The sequence below is a fragment of the Cibotium barometz genome, chromosome 38 (genome assembly GCF_041138505.1).
Source record: "Cibotium barometz isolate CiBa-2024 chromosome 38, ASM4113850v1, whole genome shotgun sequence".
Taxonomy (NCBI): Eukaryota; Viridiplantae; Streptophyta; class Polypodiopsida; order Cyatheales; family Cibotiaceae; genus Cibotium; species Cibotium barometz.
The window spans coordinates 36,355,635-36,379,298 of record NC_141083.1 but is presented as its reverse complement, the minus strand read 5'-3'; the positions used below and the strand labels follow the sequence as shown (position 1 = coordinate 36,379,298).

At 45.6% G+C, this 23,664-nt stretch overlaps 2 protein-coding genes across 2 annotated transcripts in view; both read left to right on the top strand.

Annotated features, from left to right (window-relative positions):
* The window catches only part of LOC147616657 (uncharacterized), a 108,504-nt gene that overhangs the window by 53,175 nt on the left and 31,665 nt on the right, over positions 1–23,664 (top strand). The window contains exons 9-10 of the mRNA XM_086777725.1: positions 20,632–20,825; positions 23,244–23,310. Of these exons, the coding sequence (XP_086633851.1) occupies positions 20,632–20,825; positions 23,244–23,310 (261 nt within the window). The remainder of the gene's footprint in view (positions 1–20,631; positions 20,826–23,243; positions 23,311–23,664) is intronic.
* Positions 5,062–7,709, top strand: LOC147616658 (uncharacterized). The gene is made up of 3 exons (XM_086777010.1): positions 5,062–6,476; positions 6,572–6,887; positions 7,018–7,709. The coding sequence occupies exons 1-3, from the start codon at positions 5,062–5,064 to the stop codon at positions 7,441–7,443; spliced, it is 2,157 nt and encodes a 718-aa protein (XP_086633136.1). The 3' UTR covers positions 7,444–7,709.

Genomic DNA, 23,664 nt, shown 5'->3' with positions numbered 1-23,664 from the left:
TAGTTTGCTTGTTTCAGTTCTTCTTCCTCCTAGTGGTTTTTTTTCTATTAGACTGTAGAGTCTTGTCCACTAGATTTGTCTTTGCATCCCTAGTTCGAGGTGTCTCATCAGTTTGTATTTCGGCATTTCGTGTCTGTGATCTAGTCATGACTCTAAGTGGCACGACATCCTCATTCTCAGATGAAGGTGGCGATGGAACTGTCCCTACAAGGTTGAGTGAGACCTTTGGTTGAGAGATGCCCTCCTCATGTGGTTTCAGCAGACAATCCTTTGGGAAGTGTTCTACACAACACCCTAGACAATATCTTTCAATTGGTGGAAACTGTTGTACTGTTGTATTGGACCAAGATGCTTGCCTAGAGCGATGTGGACAATCACGAGCCCAATGGGGTTCTCCGCACTCATAACAGGGGCCCATTGGTTTGGCCTCTACTTTCCTTGGCTGCCATTGACCTGAGGGGCCTGGAGTCCTAGGTTGGTAGCCGCCTAGCAACATTAAAGAGTTTTGTTCCCCTGGTTGAACGTCCAGTGCTGGGCTTGGGTATGCGGGACTTTCAAAGATATTTTCTTTGGATGAATATGATACATATTCTTCCTCCACATAGCCTGGGTTTACCAAGTCTCTACACATATTTGAATTGTCGTAGTCGACAACCCTCACAGGAGCAGTCCCTGGAGCAGGAGGTTGAGCACCAAGAACAGGTCGTGCTTGCTCTTGTGCCATCGGTGGCTTACGTTCAAAATTAGTATAATGTTGATACATTTGTGGAGCCACTCCACCCCTTGGCTGCTCACGTTCTTGTCTCATTCTTGCAATGCGAGTACATTCCTGTGTGGTATGGGTAAAGTTCCAAGCACAGGCTTGGCACCACTTTTTTGTGGGTTGGTTTGTGACTAGAGGAGAAAAGGTGTTACAATCCTCTGTTTTATGGTTACCGCCACATGCTCCACAAAGATGAGGACCTGTAGGAAGTACACTCCTCATTCTCTGCTGCTGCTGTTGTGGCTGCAAGGGTGGACGATAGGTCTGTCCCAATCTCCTTAGTACTAGGTTAGCTATCTGGTCTGGATTTACTAGCGCGCTAGACCCTGAACTTTGGTCATCACCCCACAGATCTCTAGGTTTCACCTCTGGGCCAGAACCATCTTGGAATTTGAAGTTATCGGTGAAATCCATAGCATCATGGCAACACTCATTGAAATTTGTATGTTTCTTCGCATAGAGATGTGTATGCAGTGTTGAATTTTTGAGTCCTTTTAAGAAGAGAGAAATTAATCGACTTTGGGCGGGCTTCTCATCCTCTGGGCAACGATTAATGTACTGCTTCATTCTATTTACACAGTCTCTAACACTCTCATTCTCGCCTTGCTTGAAAGAGTAGATGTGTGCTACCGTGTCATGTTGAATTCCCATCAAGGAAAAAGCAGCAATGAATCTCTCTTCCAAAACTCGTAAAGAAGATTTGTCTGAAGCCTCTAATGCCTGAAACCAAGCCAGGGCTTTTCCCTCAAGAGTGAGTCCAAATCCTTCAATTTGAGTATGCTTATTAGCCACTTGCTCAGCTCGAACTGCTTGCCTAAATGCTGCTACATGGTCGTATGGATCTCCCGACCCTTCATACTTCTTTACCAGTTTCTGAAGAGTTGATGGCCTTACTTGTCTTGAATACTCATCATAGGGCCTACGGCCTCTCACTCTCAGTGGGAATTGTTCCTCTCTTTGGAAAGATGGTCTACATGTTTCCAAAATTGGTGTGGGTACCCTATTACCAGCCTCACCAAACCCCTCCAAAGATCTTGTCACCCGCATTTCAGGAGGTGCATTAATGGGAGGCCGAGTTGGCTCCCCTACCCTCCGATTGTTATAATGAGAAAGATGTTGGTGGTGTGACCTGTGGTCGCACATTTGGTGTAGGACGATATCTTGGTGCTAGAGTTGGGCTACTAGCTGTGGTCCACTTAGATGTTGAAGGTCCCTCTCTAGTGAACTCTCGTAGGGGAGGAGCAACAGTTTCTCCAAGAAAGGCTGTCTCTCCTGGTTTGGCTGTATTTGTTGAGAACACTTCCATGAATAATGGTTGTCCTTTCCACGTGAGTTCCCGAATCTCTTTCCAATCTAAGGTTCGGTATTCATTGGTCCATTTATCAATTATTCTGTTCATGTGTCCTGCAAGCTTCTCAACTATCGCCACATGAGCTAGAGGAAGATCCAGCTGTGGCAATCTAGTTGTGACATAATATCCCTCTAACGAGTCCTTATAGACCTCTTGAAGTGGGTCATCCTGTAAGACCTTTGTCACTGGAATTTGTCGTACAAACTCCCATTGGCTTTCAGCCCCCTGATCCATTTTACACTTGCCTTTCCTATCCCTTTCCAAATTTAGATCTACAAGAAGTAAATCATCTATGGATGGCTTTGAGGACTGGGCATTGGATGGTCCAGGCATGTCCGGCTCAATGAGCCAGTCATCTCTAGACTCCCTTGCTCTGGAAAGTTCTGATAAGTCTAAGAACTCGGTTTTAGAGAGCTTCCCTAATTTGTCTACCTTTTCTGGATGGTAGGTGACTTCGTAGCGAACACCATCTCCACCCATGTACATGTTATCCTGGTCATTGACTAGAGGTGCTCTATCAAGTTCTGAGAAAATGTCTGCGATCTTAACAAGATACCGTTGTTGTGGGTCCCTAAAGATCTCAGCTCCTTAAGCATTTGTGTAGACATATTGGAGTCTCACATTGAGTGTTAACCCCATGGTGTCGGCTTCAAATGGATTAAAGGATCTTGAGGGTGTCCTATTTGGGGCTACGGGATGACTATTTGTCGGCCCTAGATTGTCCATGGACAATGAACTAGTTGTTCTAGAGGAAAGGGTATCGGATTGGGATTCAGAAAGGGTTTCAGCAATATCTGGCAAATTTGCTACCGATTGGGTCCCACTTTCTTGCGTAGGTACTCTAGAAGGTGCCCTAGGCCCTATGGCAGAATCTACAAGACGTCCCGACCGCAAGTGCATAAGGTCAATTTTTTTTGGGTTTTTTATGTGTTTTTGTTTTGTTTTGTTTTGTTTTTTTGTTTTTAAATAAAATATATATATATATATGTATATATATATATATATATATTTTTAACCTACCTAATCACTAAATGCAACTAAAAGGAGTATGTGTGGCGTAACTATCTATCCTATTTTTTTATTATTATTATTTTTTACATGATTTTTTTACATGATTTTATGATTTTTATTTTTATTTCTTTTATTTTTTTTAAATTTACACAAAATTTATGAATCACACTAAAAAAAATACTAATTATGCACAAAGTTACAAAAATTAAAAAATGCAAGTTACACTAATTATGCAAAAAATTAAAAAAATGAAGAATTACAAAATATGCACAAAAGTAGACTCCTGAAAAACACTTAATTTATCAAAAAAAAATTTCAATTTTCTTTTGTTTTTTTTTTCTCCTTTTGTTGTTTTTTTTGTTTGTTTGTTTGTTTGTTTTTTAAACTAATAAATTTCGTGCCAAATATAAAAAATATGAATTTACTAATTATGCATTAATTACAAAAAATAAAAAATGCACGCTACTTTAATTATGCAAAAATTTAAATAATGAACAATGGAAAAAAAACAAAAATTGTTTTTTTTCTCTCTTTAAAAAAAAAAAAATAAATTTATTGTTTTAAGGAGTTTTTTTTTCTTTTTTTCTTTTTTCTTTCTTTTTCTTTTTTCTTCTTTTTTCTTTCCCTTTAAAAAAAAAATCTCTTTTTCTCTTTTTGTTTTTTTTAAATATTTTTTTGTTTTTTATTATTATTATTTATTTAAAAATACAAAAAAATACATGAAAGATTAATAAAAATTAAAAAAAAATAAAAATAAAAAAAATAAAAATTAAACCTACCTTATCCTCCGCCGTTTCCCGGCTCGCCGCATGCCGGATTTGTCGCTGGCGCGCACACGCTCGCCGAGTCTTCAATGCTGCCAGCTCTCCCTCAGCTGGTTCTCTTCCTTTTCTTCTGTCTTCTACAGCAACTGCCGGTCGCCTCCTCTTCGCTTCCAGTCGCTTCTCTGCGTTCGCCTGAGCACCCAGCTCTCAGTCGCTTGCTTGCTTCTTGCCGCCACTTTAGCCGCCGCCTAAACACCTTCTCACGGCCACCTCTTCTACTGCAGCAAGGAAGGGCTGTAGGCGGTGGCTAGCAAGCAGACGAGGAGAAGTGACTGGCCGGCCATGTGGAGACTGGCCGGTGGCCGTTGCAATGCTGTTGGGTGGCTGTAGCGGCGAAGAAGAGGCCGGCGACTCAGGTGGAGTGGCCTTCGATATATATATATATATATATATAGATTAATATTTTTTTTCTTCCACAGCGCTTCAGCGCTTCTGCAGCCAACGCCAGCGTTTCGATGCCGACGGCCCCCTCCACGTTAATGTATTATATATATATATATATATATATTTTAAGCCGCCTTCCTGATTTTTTTTCAACCGCCCTTCCACTCCAGCTCTTGATACAGCGCTTGATGCACGTCAGTGTCATAGTTGCAAAAAAACGCGTTTCAAACTTTAGGCTACTCGTTTGAAACGTGCAAACGTTTCAAACGTTTGAAACGCGTTTTTTTGCTGGGCCAGTTTTTTTTTATGATAGAAAACGTACGATGCAGTATCTCCTGGCATTTCAGTTTTGAAAGTGACGCTTGAAAGAGACGTTTCCAGCCTTTGAAGTCTTCCAGGTTTGCTTGCACCCCTACCTACGCACCAGTCCTTCTCCCCCGGCCCCTACGCACCGTAGGTAACAGGTTTGTACTAACCCTAAATCCTGATTTTTTCTGATTTTGGACCAAATTTCAGATTTGAAATTTGGGCATTTTTTGCCAGGTTGCCTACATTGGTGCATGCACACCTTGCCTACGCACCAAGCCTACTCCTCCGGCCCCTACGCACCCTGCTTCTCAGGTTTTTAATAACCCTAAATGCTGATTTTTTCTGATTTTGGACCAAATTTCAGATTTGAAATTTGGGCATTTCTTGCCAGGTTGCCCAAATTTCTTCATTCATTCATCATGCCTCGGGCTAAGGATGCCATGTGGAACCACGTAACTCCTGTGAGCAGATATGGGGGTTCAGGCACAGAAAGGTGGAAATGCAATTTTTGTGCCAAAGTGTCAGGTGGGTCTATTATTAGGGTAAAGGCCCATTTTACAGGAGTAAGAGGGGAAGGCATTGGCCCTTGCAGTCAAGTACCAAGAGAGGTTGTAGCGTCTCTTCAGCAATGGAAGAGAGAACATGAAGCAGCAAAGGGAATTCAGCCTATTGATGATGATGTACAGGATACAGATTCTGTAGGTGATGTGTCCAAAAGAGCTAGGACAGAGGATGATTTGCAGAGTCAAGCAGGTGGGTCTAGCTCCATTCCTGTAGCCCACAGATCTTCATTGCCCACCGTGCCTTCTCTAAAGAGGGCAGGCATTAAAGCAGGCATACAAAAGCAAGCTGTCAAGGAGGCCACACGTGAATTGACAAAGTTGTTTATACAATGCGCTTTGTCATTTCACGTCGTGCGTACTCCTCGTTGGAAGAAGGCCATTAAAGCTATCAGCCGCATTGGGTATGAGTGGGAGGGTCCATCTTATGAGTCCCTTCGCAAAACCCACTTAAGGAAGGAGAAGAAGGCAGTGGAGCTTGAGATGGAGCCTTTGAAGGCAACCTGGCAGAAATATGGATGCACATTGCTTTGTGATGGCTGGACAGACATGAGAAAGAGAAATGTATATAACATTTTGGTGTCCTGTTGTAAGGGCACAATGTTTTTGCGTGCCATTGATGCCTCGGTTCCAGGTACAGTTGTTACTGGAGCATTCATATGGAGACATTTGCGTGAGGCAGTGCTAGAGATTGGCCCAGAGAACATAGTGCAGGTAGTTACAGATAATGGGTCAAATTGTGTATCTATGGGCAGGATGTTAGAGGATGAGTTTCCAAAGATAGTGTGGACTCCATGTGCATCACACAGCTTGGACCTCTTGATAGAGGATGTGGCCAAAATTGGGTGGATTGCCGACCTCTTTAGTACTTCTCGGAGCATGGTGAAGTTTGTCACCAAGAGGCCAAAGGTTTTAGCTATGTTTCGTGCACACAGTGATTTGGAGTTGTTGAAGCCCTCAAACACCAGGTTTGCTTACATGCTCATTGTGGTTGAGAGGCTTGTGCGGGTCCGTACAGGTTTACTCCGCACTGTTGTCTCTCAGGAGTGGATGGCATGGGATGATAGAGAGCATCCCAAGGCAGTAGCATTTGTGCGCGCGGTAATGCGAGACACTTGGTGGGCTGAGGCCCTTGCACTTGTCACGGCCACTCAGCCTATATATAGTGTGCTTCGCATTACGGACATGGAGGGCAGCACCCTTGGACTCTTATATGAGTTCATGGACCGCATTGGAGAGGCCCTAGATCGATGCACTATACTATCAGCTGAGAGGTATGTATCATTGTATGTCATTGTTGTTCTTTTAGTTGCCAGTGGCCACATTATACATTGATATTAATTCCATGCTTCCAAGTGTCGTTGAACAGGATCCAGGACATCAGGGAGGTGTGGAACCGTAGATGGGATTGGTTTCATAGGCCAATCCATGCGGTTGCCCATATACTACACCCACTATGGCGGAATGAGGAGCAGTTCAACAATGAGGAGCTAGAAGAGGGATGGCAGTCTTACATCCAGACCTGGACTGGAGGTGATGTTCAGCTCCTCAGGAAGTTAGAGGATGAGCTCCTAGTATTTCGGAATGGGAGTCATGCCTTTGGGAGAGCCACTGCAGTTTTGAGAGAGACTCAGCTTCAGCCAGTCTCTTGGTGGGAGAAATATGGCATCGGTACTCCAGTTCTGGTAAGTGCCCACTGACAAGTTACAACTTACATGTAATAAGTTTGCACTTTGAAGTAACAACTTAGTACTTACAACTTATATAAGTTGTTTCTTCTTATTATTTATAAAGTTTTCTGTTATCTTTTGACAGAAACGCCTTGCATTACGAGTCCTCTCACAGGATTGCAGCTCTGGTCCATGTGAGAGAAACTGGAGCACATGGGCCCTCTTCCATACAAAGAAGAGGAACAAATTGTCCACTGCTCAATTAGAACGGTTGGTGTATTGTCATTGCAACCTCCGTTTAATTGAGCAGCAAGGCAATCCCATTGAGCCGCGCCAAGTGAATGTCGACAAGATCGACATAGAGAAAGTGAAGGACGTACCAGAGATCCCTGCTGAGGAGCGCGACATCTATGCCATGCTATATGAGGAGATGATGGCACCAGCTACTATGACACGATCACGGGCACCGACATCAGCAGATCATGCATCTACGAGTGCTGAGGCTGAGGCTGAGGCTTCATCTTCTTACGACACAGACTCACATTCCTCAGAGGAGGATGATGCTGAGTAGTTACTAGTTACTACTAGTGACTCTTGACTCTTGACACTTGAGTCTAGAGTTGAGAGTCCAGACTCCAGACATTGGAGACCATTTGTTTTTTCAGAGTTTTTGTATTTGGTCTTTCGGTACAGACATCTGTATTTCAGATTTCAGATTTATCATTTGACACTATTCACTAGTGCTTAGTATGTTGCTTAGTATGTTGTAAGTTGTAACTTGTAACTTCAAACTGGTTATGCTATTAATAATTATATGGGTTTTTGCCATCTATGATCTAATTCCTGATTCCTGAAGACTGCCATGTATCATGTATGATGTATCATGATTCATGTTACATGTATGATCATTGTATGATGTAAATTGTAATCATGTATGATGTATTAAGAATCAGGATTCAGTATGAAATTTGAATCATGGATTCATCATTCATGATGTATCATGATTCATGTATATGAAAGTTGAATGTAGATTTTAGCATTAAACTGTACCAAACATAAATTTATGGACACCCCCCTAAAACAAACCTGGAAAAAACACCTGAAAAAAAATTTGAAAAAAACTTTTAAAAAACTTTTGGAAATTTGTTTGAAACGTTTTTGAAACGTTTCAAACACGTTTCAAAAACGCGTTTCAAAAAACGTGTGGCAACTATGGTCAGTGTATACCTTCGATGCAGCCTTCGTTTTCACAAGGCCGCCCTCACTGCCATCTCCAACGCCGTCTTACAGCCGCATGAAATATATATATATATATATATATATATATATATATATATCTATTTTTCTTTGATATGCTTGATGGAAACGCCTCCCCACACAATAACAACACAACAAAACAATAGAAGAAAGGCCGCCTCCAACACTTCCTATCTACCACTCGCCAACCCCATCAAAGATGCAAAAACAGAAAGTGCATAAATCTGATTAATGGCGGGATTTCTCTACCGCATTGGGGTTTTAATTAATTTTGTTTTTTTTTTTTTTGCTTCTAATCAAAAAACCGAAAACACACAAGGCGCCCTTAAGATCACACACTCAATGCCCTTGCAAACTCTACTCTAGTCTACCCTAATCCACGATTTTGCAATCAACGGAGCACTTAGTAAGAAGTAATGGTTAACACCCTTCACTAACTTAGGTGTGCGTTCCCCGGCAGCGGCGCCATTGTTTGGGACATCATAGCATAGCGGAGGCTACACTCCAACCCACACACTTGTCAATCCGTGAATGCAACCCGGTTAGCGCATAGAGGCTATCCCGAATGGGAGAAGATGAGTTAACCACACACTAATGACTTCTAGTCCTACTCAATCCTTCTTCAACACTCAAGCAATCAATCATACATAATCAAAGCATCAAGATTAGGCTACACTTAAGCACAAAAATGCAACTTATGCAAAGAACCTAACATGCAAAGAGCTATCACACAAGCCTCAACTACACATTATTTCATGCACAAGCTTCATCACATGCACTCTACAACTCACAAATCAAAACATCATTAAGAAATCTAGATTAGCAAGTGTGTAGACCAAAACCTCATATCATTGAAAATGTAGAGAATAGAGAATACAAGATTGAAGCAAGAATGGAGATGGAGAGCCTTGGGAGAGCACTTGAGAAGGAGCTATGGAGCAAGCTCTCTCTATGAGCCTCTCAACCAAATGACCAAAGAGTCCCCCCTAACTCTCAAATGGGCCACCTTTTATACAAAAATTCTAGAACTCCCAAAAGTTCCCATGTGGAATTATTGTCAAGCTCTCTCCCACATTCATCTACAACTTGGAACTCTTTTCAAGAGCCCTAAGTGTCTTTTTTGTTGCATCCTTGTATTGATCTTCATTTGTCATGCAACAGTCCATCATCTCTAAGTGCACAAATGCAGGAGTCTTTGCAGCTGAGGTTGAAGAATCAGCACTCTTCCCAGTCCGCTGAGGACACTTCCTCCAATAGTGGCCTTTCTCGCCACAATCATTGTAGGACCGCTCGGCCTTCAGTTTCTCTCATTCTGTATCAGGCTTCTTCTCAGAAGACTTCTCCGGTGAAGCCTTTCCTTTGCCCTTGTTGTTATTCCGGCCTTTCGGCCGTTGGCCAGTTAAGGCCTCCGAACCTCCGTTGTGAGGAGGGTTCGTGAAACGTTTCTCTTGGTGCAAGACCATGGGCACAAGCTCCTCCCAGGTAATGGTGCTGAGCCTGCCACTAGTAATCAAAGAGGAGTAGAAAGCAGAATACTGAGTAGGCAAGTGGGACAGCAAAGTAATGGCCATATCTTCTGATGATATCTCCTTTCCAGCCTGGAGGACTTCCTGCTGAAGGGCCTGCAGCTTGTTAATGTGCTCCCGTATCGTCGACGACTTTGCAGGGTTCATAACCCGCATCTGCACTTCCAAGGAAATCCTCTTCATGGGCGATACCCTGTTATAAAGAGAAGCCAAGTGCTGGCATATGCCTCTGGCCAGCGTCATATGCTTAACGTGATTGATTACTTGTGGTGTGCAGTTGAGGAAGATAAATGACCGGACCTTAGCGTTGACAAGAGCCCACATCTGTGCCTGTGCCTCGCGGTCCTTCTTCATTGACAGTAACTCCCCTTCCTCTGCTTCCGGACGTGGAACCCCGATAACGATGAAATCAGCAAGGTCATATGACTCCAGCACAGACTCCATCATAACCTTCCAGATGCCGTAATTGTTCCCGTCCAACTGACGGTCCACAGGGAACGTGGGGAGAGTTGGGATCTTCACATGCTTCTCAGCCAGCTCTAACAAATCTGCCATCGCGGGGATGAAACTGAAAAGGGTGGGTGGGTGGGACAAAAAACTTTAAACCTGCGTGGCTGTCCAGCAACTTAGCCCGCCTTCCTCTTGCTACTTCTCTTCCTGAATAGTCCCCAACAGTCCACCAATTAGCAACGCAACAATCCCCCTCTTGCTCAGAAAACTCCCAAGATCTTTCAAGAGCCTAGGGCTCTGATACCATGTCAAAATACGCAGCGGAGATGATAACCAAATTTGAGACCACAAGAGCAAGTAGAGTGCAGAAAATAGACAGCACAAGAGGAGGAGAGAGATAGGCGTGTAACTCTTCTCTATACACAAGATCCCGCAATGAAAAGATGATACAAAGAAGTGGGAGGCCATGGGGCCATTTTATATGGCGCCATGAGTGCAGTCGGCCTGTAGAAGAGCAACCGATAGCATGCTGAAGTCACCCGACTAGCATCTACTCCAGTCGGCCAACATGCACACGTGTGAGGTCGGCCTGCTCCAGTCGGCGAGCACCCAGTAGTCGGCGAGCATCTGGACCATCCTGCCAGCACAAGGCAGCCTTGCACACCATGGAAAAATAGGGAAAAAAATACGGGGAGTGAGGAAAAATGAGAGAACACGTACAAAGGGCGAGCGCACCCACAATAGAGGCCTTGGTGTCTGATAAAGACAGGAGATGACTTCTAACATGTCTTTCCTCTCCACACAATGAAACACAATCTGTTCTGGCTCTTCCACACATGGTGGATTCTTCAAAACAAGTTCCTCCGGGGATAACATGGTTGATCTTCTTGGTATCGTGAAAGAGCCATATACCATCATTCCTTGACTTTGGCAATCCAAAGATAAAATCCATAGCAATATTCTCCCATAGATCATTCAATGGGTGCAATAATCCTGCTGGTGTTTGTCGATCAAACTTGAACTTCTGACAAAACAAACATTCTCGAATCATAAAGCTCAATGTCTTTCTCATACTAGGGCAATAAAAATAGCTCTCCAAAGCTTGAAGTGTAGTCAAGGTGTCTCTATGCCCCATGTATGGAGAAGCATGGCACTCTTCCATTACTTTGGTCTCAATTCCTTGTGTTACATATAACCTAGGTTTGTATCATAAGAAAACCCTTCTTGATGACATAAAAAGTCACCAAATTTCTATTCTGCAATCTGTTCCAAAACATTGAAAACCATGGAAAAGCTCTTTCTCGCAAGAAAACTGATACAAAACCTGTTTTAATGCTTTTTGGGCGATAAAAACATCCAAAAAGCAGTTTTTAGGGTTTTTGGAGCAGTTTTAGGGTTTCTGAAATTTCTATCCGTACATGCCCGTACACGCGTTCGTATCGCCCATGCATATGCCCATACAAGTCTAGGGCTAACTGTACATCTGAAAAGCAAGTTGGAGGCGGTGTTGATGGCAAAGAAGCTCTCCATGATCATAATGATGCCCACACACACTTCACAATCTCCTTCAATCTTCAATGATCTTGTTCATGGTCTTACAAGAAAAGTCCAATCCTTTTTATACTTGTAAGAGACCTTGCTTTTTGCCAAAAAGCCTTCATGCTTTTGCTTTACCTTTTTATGTCTTCTTCCACCTGTATGGTGTCCGGGCATGGATTTCATCATGTGAAAAGAGCTAGGAGGACCAAATAGTTACATGATTGATCGGCTTACCGACAAAGCAATCAAAGCCATCGCTTGGGCATTGCGAGTATCCCATCTCTTCCGCTCCTGTGAGGGAGGAGTGGGTACTGTAGCTTGTTGAGCACCACGGCCAGGCATGTTAGGTGCTATGTCAACAGGGCGTACATCTTCACGTGACACATAACCCCATAATCCTTTGGCCACAAGAAGATTTCGTACCATGAAACTCCAGAGGGAGTAATTACTGCCATCCAACCTTGAATATATCGGTCGTATTTCCAGCCATTTGCTAAAATCTCTTTACCAAGAGACATGCAAACACGTGCAACCAAATATGATGTAAAAAACACAAATATGTTGTAAAAAGCACCTGCAGGCAAAATCCCAAAAGTACCAGAGTGCAATGTCAAGCAACCACAAAGTCTTGTGCAAATGTTTTGCCCCGAATATGAGGTTGCAGATAATTGCAATGCTGAAAATCCGCAAATTTTTGAGCACCAATGGGCTGATTTATGTGTCAATTGTACAGAATTCACAAAAGCCCCAAAAATCTGTGTACCAATGAGCTTTAATTGTGCAATTAAGCACTAATTTTAAGAAAGCCCCAAATTTCTCTGTGTCTAGTAACTACAATTGTGCAATTAAGCACAAATTCTGAAAAATCCCCAAATTTTCTTTGAGTCCTGTACCCAAATTTTGCCCTGCACTGTTGGCTGCACTTGATTTTTGCAATGAAGCAATAAATTCACAAAAGCCCCATGAACTGAAGCAAAAATCAATTACCTGTGTGATTGGAACCTTGAATTTGCAGGGAGGCAGGTGTTGCTAGCTTGCTTGCTGCAGGTGGTGGACTGAAGATGGGCAATAGTTAGGTTGACGTGTAGGCGTCGACGGTAGTAGGAGTTGTTGACGTGGGTCACCAGCTGCAGTGACGATGGCTTTGGCGGAACCGGCAGACGTGGCACTTGGCGATGGGTCGTTGGACGGAGTCGCAAACCGCGGGAGTTTGTAGGCATCGGCGCACGTGCGGAAGCTGCAAAAGTGTGGGGGGCGCTGTAGTTGGCGGCGGCGCACGCGTGGGCGACGGGCTGGGCCACGGCAACGGCGACGAGCTGGATGACGGAATCAGGAAGGCGACGGAGTTGTCGCGGGACGACACGTCCGCCGGACGGAGTGAGCCAAAATTTGTCAAAAATGTGGGCCTGTGCCATGTAAGCCACAAATGTGGCAGGGCTCAGCTAGCCATCGCCGCCGCCCACTGTGGTGCGAGCTCAGCCGGGTGGCGGGGCAGTGATAGAGCCCTCGTTACTAGTGCCGCCCCTTGTGGAGGTTGAAACGGGAGGCGAAGGGGCTGAGTGCCAAGATGGGTGGCGCCGCAGAGCAGGATTTGACGGGCGGGCAGGTCGACGACGGAACTGCACAGCTGGTCGACGGACGGAACTTCCAGGAACGGAAACCTCGCGTGTAGAACATGGGAAACCTTGCTCTGATACCACTGTTAGGGTTAGGGCTGCACACAGACAGAGACAATGAACAGCAGCAAGAACACTCAAGAGAGATGGTGATTGATGCTCACACAAAGATGATAGCATTGAATGTGTGGAGCTTGGGGGTTGACTCCACAATATCAAAATACAATAAATGTGGTGTCTTTTCACACCTAATATCCAAGGGGAAAAACCCAAAGGGAGAAAAGTGCCCTTGGTTAGCCCATGTTCACATGTGGCACTACTCATAGCATATATGCCAATACAACTCTGGTTGAGCCCCTGTAGGCTTGGCACCGTTCGTGCTGGAATACTCGGAGGAGGTCTGGGAGGACTTTTGTCCCTAGGTCTTACTCCCATTGGGAGTACACTTGGGTTTGGAAGATTGATCTTACTTGGGCTTGCCATGGTGTACTTCATCTCCATGTTCTTGCGAGTGTATCTCGTGTGGTCTATCCCATACAAAAAGGCACACAATCTATCCTTATCCGACTTTTGCAATTGAAGCCCTAATCGGTTGACTTGGTTTGCATAGGTGAGGATGGGTTGCGAAGCCTGCCATAGACTCCAAAACTCATCCTCAAGGGCTCTAGGTATTGTGGAGGCAAGAAACGAATTTTGAGATCCTCCACAAATCTAGCACATTCACCACCACACCGATCAAAGGATGGGTATGTTGGCTTGGCCAATCATGCCACTTTATGCTAGCATCTCCTGTGAGGTGCATAGTGGCTAACATGATCCTTCTTGGTCGGACCTCGTAACAACGGAAAAATATGGAACGAATTGATGAAGCCAAGAATCTATCATACTTACTAAATTTTTTTTTTTTTCCGAGAAAAGATTCTTTCATTAGTTATATAAAAACGCCCGTAGGGCTACAAAAGATCTCTCCTGCTCCTAAGAGAGAGAAGAGCAGCGAATACATCATGGCAGCCCGGGAGACTCTCCCTAGGTGCTGCAAAATACAAGCATCAGTATAAAGAACTGAGTGGCTAAATCATACAATAGGGGGGGGGGGGAAGAGCCAAACAGGTGGCCTGTAGTGCCAACGGGGGGATCCCGTGTGTAAGGTGTAGAACGGGCCACAGCGCCAAGTGGTGTGAAAGGCCTGGCGCCGTAAGATCGCCTCATCCGAGTCTCCCCGGATGCGGTCGTACTGTCCTCGCAGGGTGTGGATCAACTCCTGCCAAATCCCCCGTACAGTCTCTGCTGGTGGCTCCAATCTCCCCTCAAAGGCCGTAAAGCACCGAGCCCTCCAGGTGAACCAGATGGTGAGGCTGCTGAGGAGCTCCCATCGTAAATCCCTCTCCTGTGTCCAGCTGGCGGACGAGAAATCCGGTGCCGGAATCAGGCGAGGCTGGCCCCTAATAAATCTGATGGCCTGACTGCCCTGCTCCATCTCATAGCCCATAGCAGGCCCTGACGAAGTCGACCAAGCAGCGGCACCCCACGTAAACATACCCTCTGGAGAGAGGGGGGCCAGAATACGCAGCATCCGTAGCCAAATCTGCTGTGCCTGAGGGCAGTCCCAAAGGCAATGTCTCTGTGTCTCCATAGGGTGGCCGCATCGGACGCAGGCCGCCGGAAGACCGCTGTAAACAAGCCAAGTGCCAACTGCTGAGCCCCTGTGGGCGACCAGCCACTGAAAAGCCGAGATCCTGCGGGCCTGCCGACTAGCCCAGAGCCGAGCCCAGAAATCCTCCAGGAACTCCTCTGAGAGTCCCTGCAATCGCCAATGCCCCGCTGCCGCTGGAGAAACCGTCCTCCTCGCCGTCAAAATATGCCGTCCCAGCCGAACAGTATACTGGAAAAAGGTGATCTCTGTGGCCTCAAGGGATGCATAAGGATCATGCCACTCGTACTCCCCGGGGTCCCACTGTAGCCGGGCCAAGGGGCGCGCTGCATATGCCCATATGCGCCAATCCAGGAGCACATCAGCAGGGTCGGGGTCAATATGCCACTTCCGGGAAGCGGCGGCCACTACCCGAATCCTCTGAAAGGTGCACTCTGCAACCAAAGGCGACTCCACCTCCACTCTCTGGAGTCTGCCCTCATCCTGAATCTCATAGTAGAGGCATCTGCCATCCTCAGTGCTAGCTCTGACTGCAATCAGGATCTCGAACTGTGTAAAGGCCCCCATCCACCGTGGGGCCACTGGCTCGAGAGGCGTGAACCACTCCGCTGTGAGTGCCTCCTGTATATCATCCCTCATAATCAACCCCCCTCTGAAGTGACTCAGCCTTTCCACCTGGATCTCCTCTGGTAGACTGCAAAAAGTCTGCCAGTCCCCAAAACTACGAGCTGGGCCTGCCGCTAAAGGTCCCCAGGCTAGACGAGGCCGAGAACCCAGCATATGACCCTGCTCCGTACGAACTGCTGGGCTCCAGATGAGCGGCTGCCTGGCCCGCTCCTCAACACAAGAAGGCCGTTGAGAGAGCCCCGGTCTCAGCAGCTCCCAAGCTCTCAGGATACTCAAAGCAAATTTGTCCTCCCATCCTCTACTGAGGCCTGTCCTCCTCATCTCTATGAAGATCCAGCGAATCTCTGGTGCCCAAGTACCCCCTGCAGGGGGCGCCCGAGCCTGCAGTCGCTGCAAGAGGAGCTCTTTCCAAGGCTCAGCGCCTGGAAGCAACCCCCGAACAATAAGCTTCCCCAATAAGGCTCTACTCTGATCGACTGGATCTATAATGCCCAAACCGCCCTGAGCCAGCGGAAGTGTAATAACTGCCCATGCAACCTTTGCCCGAGCTGGCTGACCGTCCCGCCCAGACCACAGAAAGTTCCTGATCAGCCTCTGTACCTGGCTGATGCAAGAGCTCGAGAAAAGCCTCCGCAAAGAAGAGAAAAAGGAAAGGGGCGAGAGGACACCCCTGACGGACTGATCTGGTCAGCTCAAAACTCGGCCCCCGTCCTCCTGCATACTTACTAAATTGGATCTTCTTTGGAAGTGTTGATGATCATGGTTGGGGAGCTGGCTGTACCATGAGGAGTAAGGCTTCAAAACTCTTGTTGTGGTTGATCCGTTGATGCCAGTCTTTGGCTTTTTCTGGCATCTGTCGCCAGAATAAGTGTGTGCAAAAGGGTTTGCGTCATAGTCATGGGCTTGTGTTGGAGAAACGGGAGTCTCTTGCTGCTCCCTCTCTACGCTGGATTGCTCTTCAAGATTACTCATAGTGGAAGTGTCGGTGTTCGTGCCCAAACACAAGTAACCCATCCACTATGAGGTGTGGGAGGCTCTTACGGTTGCCTCCTGGAAGGCTAGTAAATTAACCACTTCTTGAGAGATGGGAGCCACTCCCGGTACTAGGGGTGTGCTCCCAGAGCCTAGTAAACCAACCATGCAACTTGAAAAAAATTTCCAGCACCTTTCTTTTATCAATGATGAAGGTTTGATACCAATGTTACATGCACCTTATGAGGAAGTGTTCAATGTTAAGAAAATGATGCACAACACTGATGAAAACTAAAATTACAGAGATAATTGTTGAGAAGATACTCAAAGTACACAATATTGGGTACCAACTAACCCTCTCAAGGGTCCTCACGTTGTCTGGTGTATTTGCCTGATGTATCGCCAAGAGAATGCTGAAGGACACAATGATGAGATTGCTGTCCACTGGACTGCATTTGACTTGGGACTGCTCAGGACTGTTTTGGACCAGATTTGGGCTCCCCTGTATGGTGTGTTAGCTGCTCCTTGCTGCCCTGACCTGGTCTCCCTGTATAAGCTGCATTTTGCTGCACGCAGGCCGCGAGGCAGGTGCCTATGATGGTGCGCTAGTCTGCTGAGGACGCCTGGCTGATAGATGACCTCTGGCTGCCTTTTGCTGCCAGTATACAATGAGATCCGTGGGATGTTACAGTGCCTGTTCCATGAGGGATTTGGCCCATTCTCCAAGATCATTGACTTCGTGGACCAGCGTTGCCTAGGGCTCTTCCTGCTCGAGCTGTGCAGATAGAGGGACATTTTCTTGAGAGAGCTTTGGCCCTAGCTAGCCCGACCTCTCCCTTGAATGTAATATGCAGCGGAAGTCTTTGTATTGGAGGATCCTTTCACACAAATGCTCACACCGTCTTCTGTATCCTGAGTTTCGTGAGTTTAGCAATCCACTTTAATACTTCAAACTTTAAAGAGATATGAGAACTGAACACCAGATTGGGTCCCAAATTACCCACTGAAGGGCCCCCTATCCCGTTACCGAGATAGTATTTGCTTTATTACTTTAGAGAGAATGACTGTGGACTGTAGATAAGCCAAACGCAAGATCTCGGAGGATGGGAAGCCTGGCTGAACCGTACACGGCTGTAGAAACACCTCAATGAACTGATCTCGAGCCTATGCACTCTTCCCAAGGGCATGAGGAAGGGCTGCACACCTGAGGTTGAGAAAGGACTGCGGTGGAGTGTTCTAAGCTATGTAAATATGCTGAAAATGCTTATGAATGATATGTTACCTTCACTAGATGACTGTAGCATGCATGTATGATGCACAGAAGGCGGGGTACTGCTGTAGAACTGATGCAAGACTGAAAACTGCTGTAGAACTGCAAACACAGGACTGAACTGTCCAGAATACTTGCTGGCTGTGATCTATGCTCAAACGTAGAGGGAACCTGCTGTACTGGGGCTTGGTAGGGTGTTGTATGCAGGCGCCTATGGGCTGAAGGTCTGAACTGCTGCGTTTAGGGTACAGGTGGCTGCGCCTGAGGGCTGTAAGGACTGTGGTGCTGCGTTAAACTGCTGGGACTGTTGAATAAGACTGCTGATGTGCTGCATGAAACTGCAGGGACTGTTGAGAGCAAAAACGCAAGCTTCAGGGGTGTTGAGAGGCTAACGCAGAAGCTCCAGAAGGGCTGGATTAGTCTAGGCTGAAGGCGGGGATGCTTCTAATGCTGAGGCTGAAGGCGCCTAGCTTTTGAAGACTGAATGGAAGACTAAGCTCTATGCAAGCCTATTTATACTAAATAGGGGCTGGTCAAGTTGGTTGGTCATTTATTTAATAAACTTTATGTTTATAATGACATTAAATGCTAATAAAATACCATAAAATATTAGAAAAATACCAGATAAATCCTAGTAAATTTCCTAAGGCTTCTGAGATGTTCTAAATGATGCACAGGCATATGAATGCACATTATGCAAAATGCAGAGTGCTTTCTGATGCAAACCCTAAGGCTTCTACTGACTGTACATGTATAAATGATTCTCTCCAAGTGGGTTAAGGGACTTGACTGACTGACTGACCCGCTAAGGTTAAGGAATGAGCTACGTAGCTCGTGCCTGACTTATCTTGGACTAAGGATATACAATGGGGTCACGGTGTACGACAAATATCATCCTAGTGGGTTCTAATAATGTACAAATGTTGCACTGCTAATGATGAGCCATCTTGTCACCATGCACTGAGTGCAGAGTGCATGTGACACTTGCGCCAACCAACCATCACTAGCCTCTATAGGACCCAGGAGGAGGACACCCATACAAAGGATCCCGTGGACCACCTCGGGCTGCTGCGAACCCACTTCACCCAAGAGGAGATACCTCGGATCAGGCCTCCGCATTCTAGCATGCCTGACGACCTTGACCCCTAGGACGACAGCTACGATCCACTCATCAGCTCCAGATCTAGGACATGCTCCACCGCCATCGAGCTACCTTTCCACATGATGTAGCCCTCAGCCATACTCATTAGCCCCATGCTTGATATTTTGGAGAGTGGTATACCATCTATGGGGGCTGATGCTCCTCTCATGTTTCATGTTCCTGGTATTCCATGATGAGATTCTCGTGGACAGTTTTGTATCACTCTGCAGTGAGATAGTTTTGATTTGTTTCTTTTTTATTCTATTTTCCGCTCCATGGTGGGATACACCATGAACATTATTGTATCACTTTGGTCTCATAGACCCATTGGGTCTTTAGTAGACAGTTAATATCTCTCTCTCTCTCACCCTAGTGAGATAGCTCTGTTTTGTTTGTTTCTATTTTATTTTCTGTTCCATGATGAGATATGACATGGGCATCATTATTGTATCACTTTGGTCTCATAGGCCAATGGGTCTTTAGTAGACGCTTAATATATCTTCTCTCTCTCTCTCTCTGCACCTCGTCCCACCAGCTAAGAGTGGAGACTGCTACTAGGGCGGCCGCACCAGAGGACAATATATGCCAGCTCTATCACACAGAGCCGGAGACAGAGGATCATTACATATGCCGATGCCCTGTATACTATGAGATTCGGGGGAGGTTCCATTGCCTCTTCCGAGCTAGGTTCGGACCACTTTCCATGATCATGGACTTTCCGGATCAGAGATGCCTGGGACTTTTTCTTCTAGAGCTCCGTAGACATAGGGAGTCCTCAGTGAGATCTAGATCAGCTGTACTTGCTCGAGGACCAGCACAGAGAGCTCTCACCGACTTCCTCCATACCAGCACTCTGAGGGCCGATCCACCCATCATACCCAGACCACCGGCTAGTGCAGGAGCTCGGCCGAGAGGTGTGGCACTCGACAGAGCCACTGAGTTATGCAGAGCTCGACGCCCCAGACCCCATGGCCCTTGCCCACGGCCACGCCACCACAGGAGGATCTGGGCCATCATCTCCCATCATCGCAGGACTGTCTCGCGCTAGCTCACTATTACCACCTTGAGCACCGTGTCACAACGGCCCATGAGGGATGTATTAGGGTGATATGAGAGCTCTCTGCTCATGTACCTAGATCAGATTTTATAGTTCTAGATTTTTGTTATCTTTCTTTATTACTATTTTGTACCCAGGATGATGTACCTCATGGATATGATGTAAGCTTTTGGTCTCATAGGTCATTTTGGCTTTTTGAAGACGTTAATACAACTCTCTCTCTCTCTCTCTCTCTCTCTCTCTCATATAGACCCTTTGAGTTTTTCATATTGCGATTGTTGCGCACAGTTCAATACTGTTAACACACACCCATGCTCATGCAAGCACAATACCAGCCACACCCCATTCCCGCACCTCCACATGCACACCTGCGGCATACCCATGCCTGCGCATGTACAGCACGGGCAACATACCCACACCCACACCCACACCCACACCTGTGCACACAAAAAACCTGCAACATGTCCAAGCACATGCACATGCACATGCACACACAACACAAACACGCATGTTCAAGAGACACAAACACTATGCTCACACCCACATTTACACCCACTCTCTCCTCCATGTGGTCCTTTTCTAGACATTAATGTTTTCTCTTTCCATCTAGATGTGCTAGATCTTTGATGACTTTGTGCGGACGGTTGTTACAGGAACTTCTTGAATCTGTGATCCCCTTTGATGTGCTAGAAGATCGCGAGAAACGACGTTACATGCTTGGAATGCTCACAAAATCAGGTTCATATGGAAGGAAAAAGACAAAAATAATGCAAGATGCTGAAGTTGCACTTGCCTCTCTTGCTGCCTGTGAAGAAGCTTTGGAAAGGGAGTTGCTAATTTCTACATCGTAAGTTATTTCAGGTCACAAAAGGTTATTTTGGCATGATTGCAGATGCACTCCCTCCCTCCTCCTTCCTTGGGGTCGGGTATCATGTAAAAGGAAAGACTATTTTTTTGTGATTTTCTTAGATCTAAAAATGCCTTTTATTAGTATTTGCACACATACTATTGTGTAAAGTAGTATGTGTGCAAATACTAATAAAAACTCTGATATATGATTGTTTCGATATTGTTGGTGCCCACTTGCAGCTGATTGCAATCCGTTATGCACAGCTATGCCCATTCTAGCCACCAATCCAAACCATCTTTTTGGCTATCTTTTGCCTTCAACATCCGCTACTGCCTGGTCTTTTTGTTTGGGTACATATGCATGATATGTGAGTTTGTGTCAACATACCTATTTATGTAAATATGGAGCAAATGTGTATACATATATTGGTATAACTGCACTCAACCATATGCACATACAACTTTGTGGACGGGTGAAACTAATTATTATGATGGTTTGTAATCGTATCTGAAGTGCGGTCCCCCGACTGCTTGTGTGTTCCTTCAGTAGAGTTGCGTGCTCTGTGCACACAGCTATCTGTAGCCTATACATGTCTTTCTCCCATGTGCTGTAAGGCCTATCCATTTAGAGTGCTAGAGTATGAGAAAGAGTAGCGGAAAGATTTACACAATTCACAGGCAGTCGACCAGCTCTTTTCTCCCTATTTTAACCGTAAAAAGACTCCCATTAGGATCATTTTCAAGGCTATATCTCTAGAGTGCTAGAGAATATGAGAGAGTAACGGAAAGATTTAAACAATTCACAGGCAGTCGACCAGCTCTTTTCTCCCTGTTTTAACTGTAAAAAGGCTCCCATTAGGATCATTTTCAAGGCTATATCTCTTGGCCCAAACATATCCTAGGTTGGAGGTGCTTTTTAAAATCTTTCTGGCCCATTTGCACCGTTTTTCACTGCCCCCACGATTGCTGCTAAATTCTCTTGCTCCAAAATTTGATGTCCAAGTGTTCCTATGTCCTGCTGTCTGCCCTAGGCAGCCTGTTTGCGACGGAGGGTGGCCACATAGAGTGAGGTATGTCACATTCTCCCGCACTAAGACTGCGGCTTCTAAATGGGTACTGAATGAAAGAATTGACAAACTCAAGTTGGCTCTGAGCCAATGTTTTGGACACCATGAAATTTGATGAATAGTCTTGTTCTAAAGTTAACGTCAGGCCCGCCACTCGCCAATGCAAGAACAAGCAAGTAAATCTTCTGGGGAAGCATCGGATCAACGCTTGATGAAGTACCTGCCACTGGTGAAGCAACTCGCGATGAAGTACCGGCCAGTTTTGAGAATCCTCTTGTAAAAGCACGGGTTGAGAAACCTCTTACTGAACTCTTTTGGTACCTCCCTTTCAGAAGTTACTGAAGTGTCCCCATCAGCTAGAGCATCTGCTTAGATGGATCACCGAATCTCTCTTTGCAAAATCCAAAGAGTCAAAAGGGTAGATGTTGCCGCTTAGAACCTCTGATTGCAACCTGTATCCACTTGTACTTGACATCCATCAATGTCACGTTGGGCTTATGTGGTCAGTCCTCCCTATGGACACTCTCTTGTTCCCTTTTTGGGGTCGTGCATGTAATGGCACTCTTAATAGTGTTCTCCCGTGTCCCCCTTCAACCACCCCCACAAATGGAAAAGGATAGGGGAGGCTAGGCAGAGGAATAGCAGACAGTGGCTGTGTATTATACTATTTTCTTTGACGGACATTGTACAACCACTCCCCTATTCCGGGAGCAAATCTGAGTACAGCCACACACTGCTGTGATTCTTTACAACAGGATTAATAGGAGATTTTGGCCGCATTGAAGAGTGAACAAATCACATTTTTAGGACCCACTGCAGAAAAAATACTAGGTGCTCTCCAGCTCCCAGTTGGGCCACATCCCCTCCTCACAACGATGCCCTCCTCCACATCCTCTTCAGGACTGAGACTTCCCTCATAGGACCCCTAAGTGGGCCCTTAAGGGCAATGATTTTGATGTCAACCCCTTTGCTAGCTCCTCATAGGAGGCTTGACAGCAGCCCCCTTTGGAATCCAAAGCACACAAGGAGAGAGATGATTTGGCTCATGAGCAGGCTCACTATGCTCCCTGAATAGCATTCCTGGCACAACCCCCATTGCAACAGGATAACCCCCATTTTTCAGCTGTAACATGCCGACTATAGTTATATGTGATGCCAGAAGTCGTTTGATGACCTCTTAGAACAAAATCAATACCTTTGTATGGTATCATTGAAGCACAAGTGATCAAGACATAAAACACAGTTTGTTTTTTTGTATGTCCCCAGAACCTTGTAGTTGTTAGTCTATAAGAAAACTTCTTGGTCTTAGTACCGGATTTTTATGTCGTGTGGTGTATTTTTCTCTGCAGCTATATACCAGGGATGGAGGTCACTCTTTCAGGACGCTTAAAGAGTTTGTACAGCACTTACAGCAAGGTATTATGCCAGAGATTTTTGCAAAGCTGGTTGTCTTACGCTAAAGTGTTTTACATTACGTATTTTTGATATGTTCAAGTCATTGAGCAGTTGTACTTGGTCTACTTATGATCTTTTAAACATACCAGGTTTAGGTGTTTTTATATTTCCATTGGCTTTATTTAGAATCGCTTGTTGAATTGTGGCTTCTGTGTGAGCCCTTATCCTTCATTTACCATCAAGTATTTACAGTGACCATTGAGTGTGTATGGCTCAGACGCCTTTTGGCAGATCTTTGTGTTGGACCGCCACTTTCGCATGCGGTGTGAACTACCTTGAAGCTTCTCCCACTGTCCACGGAGGGTATAAATGATA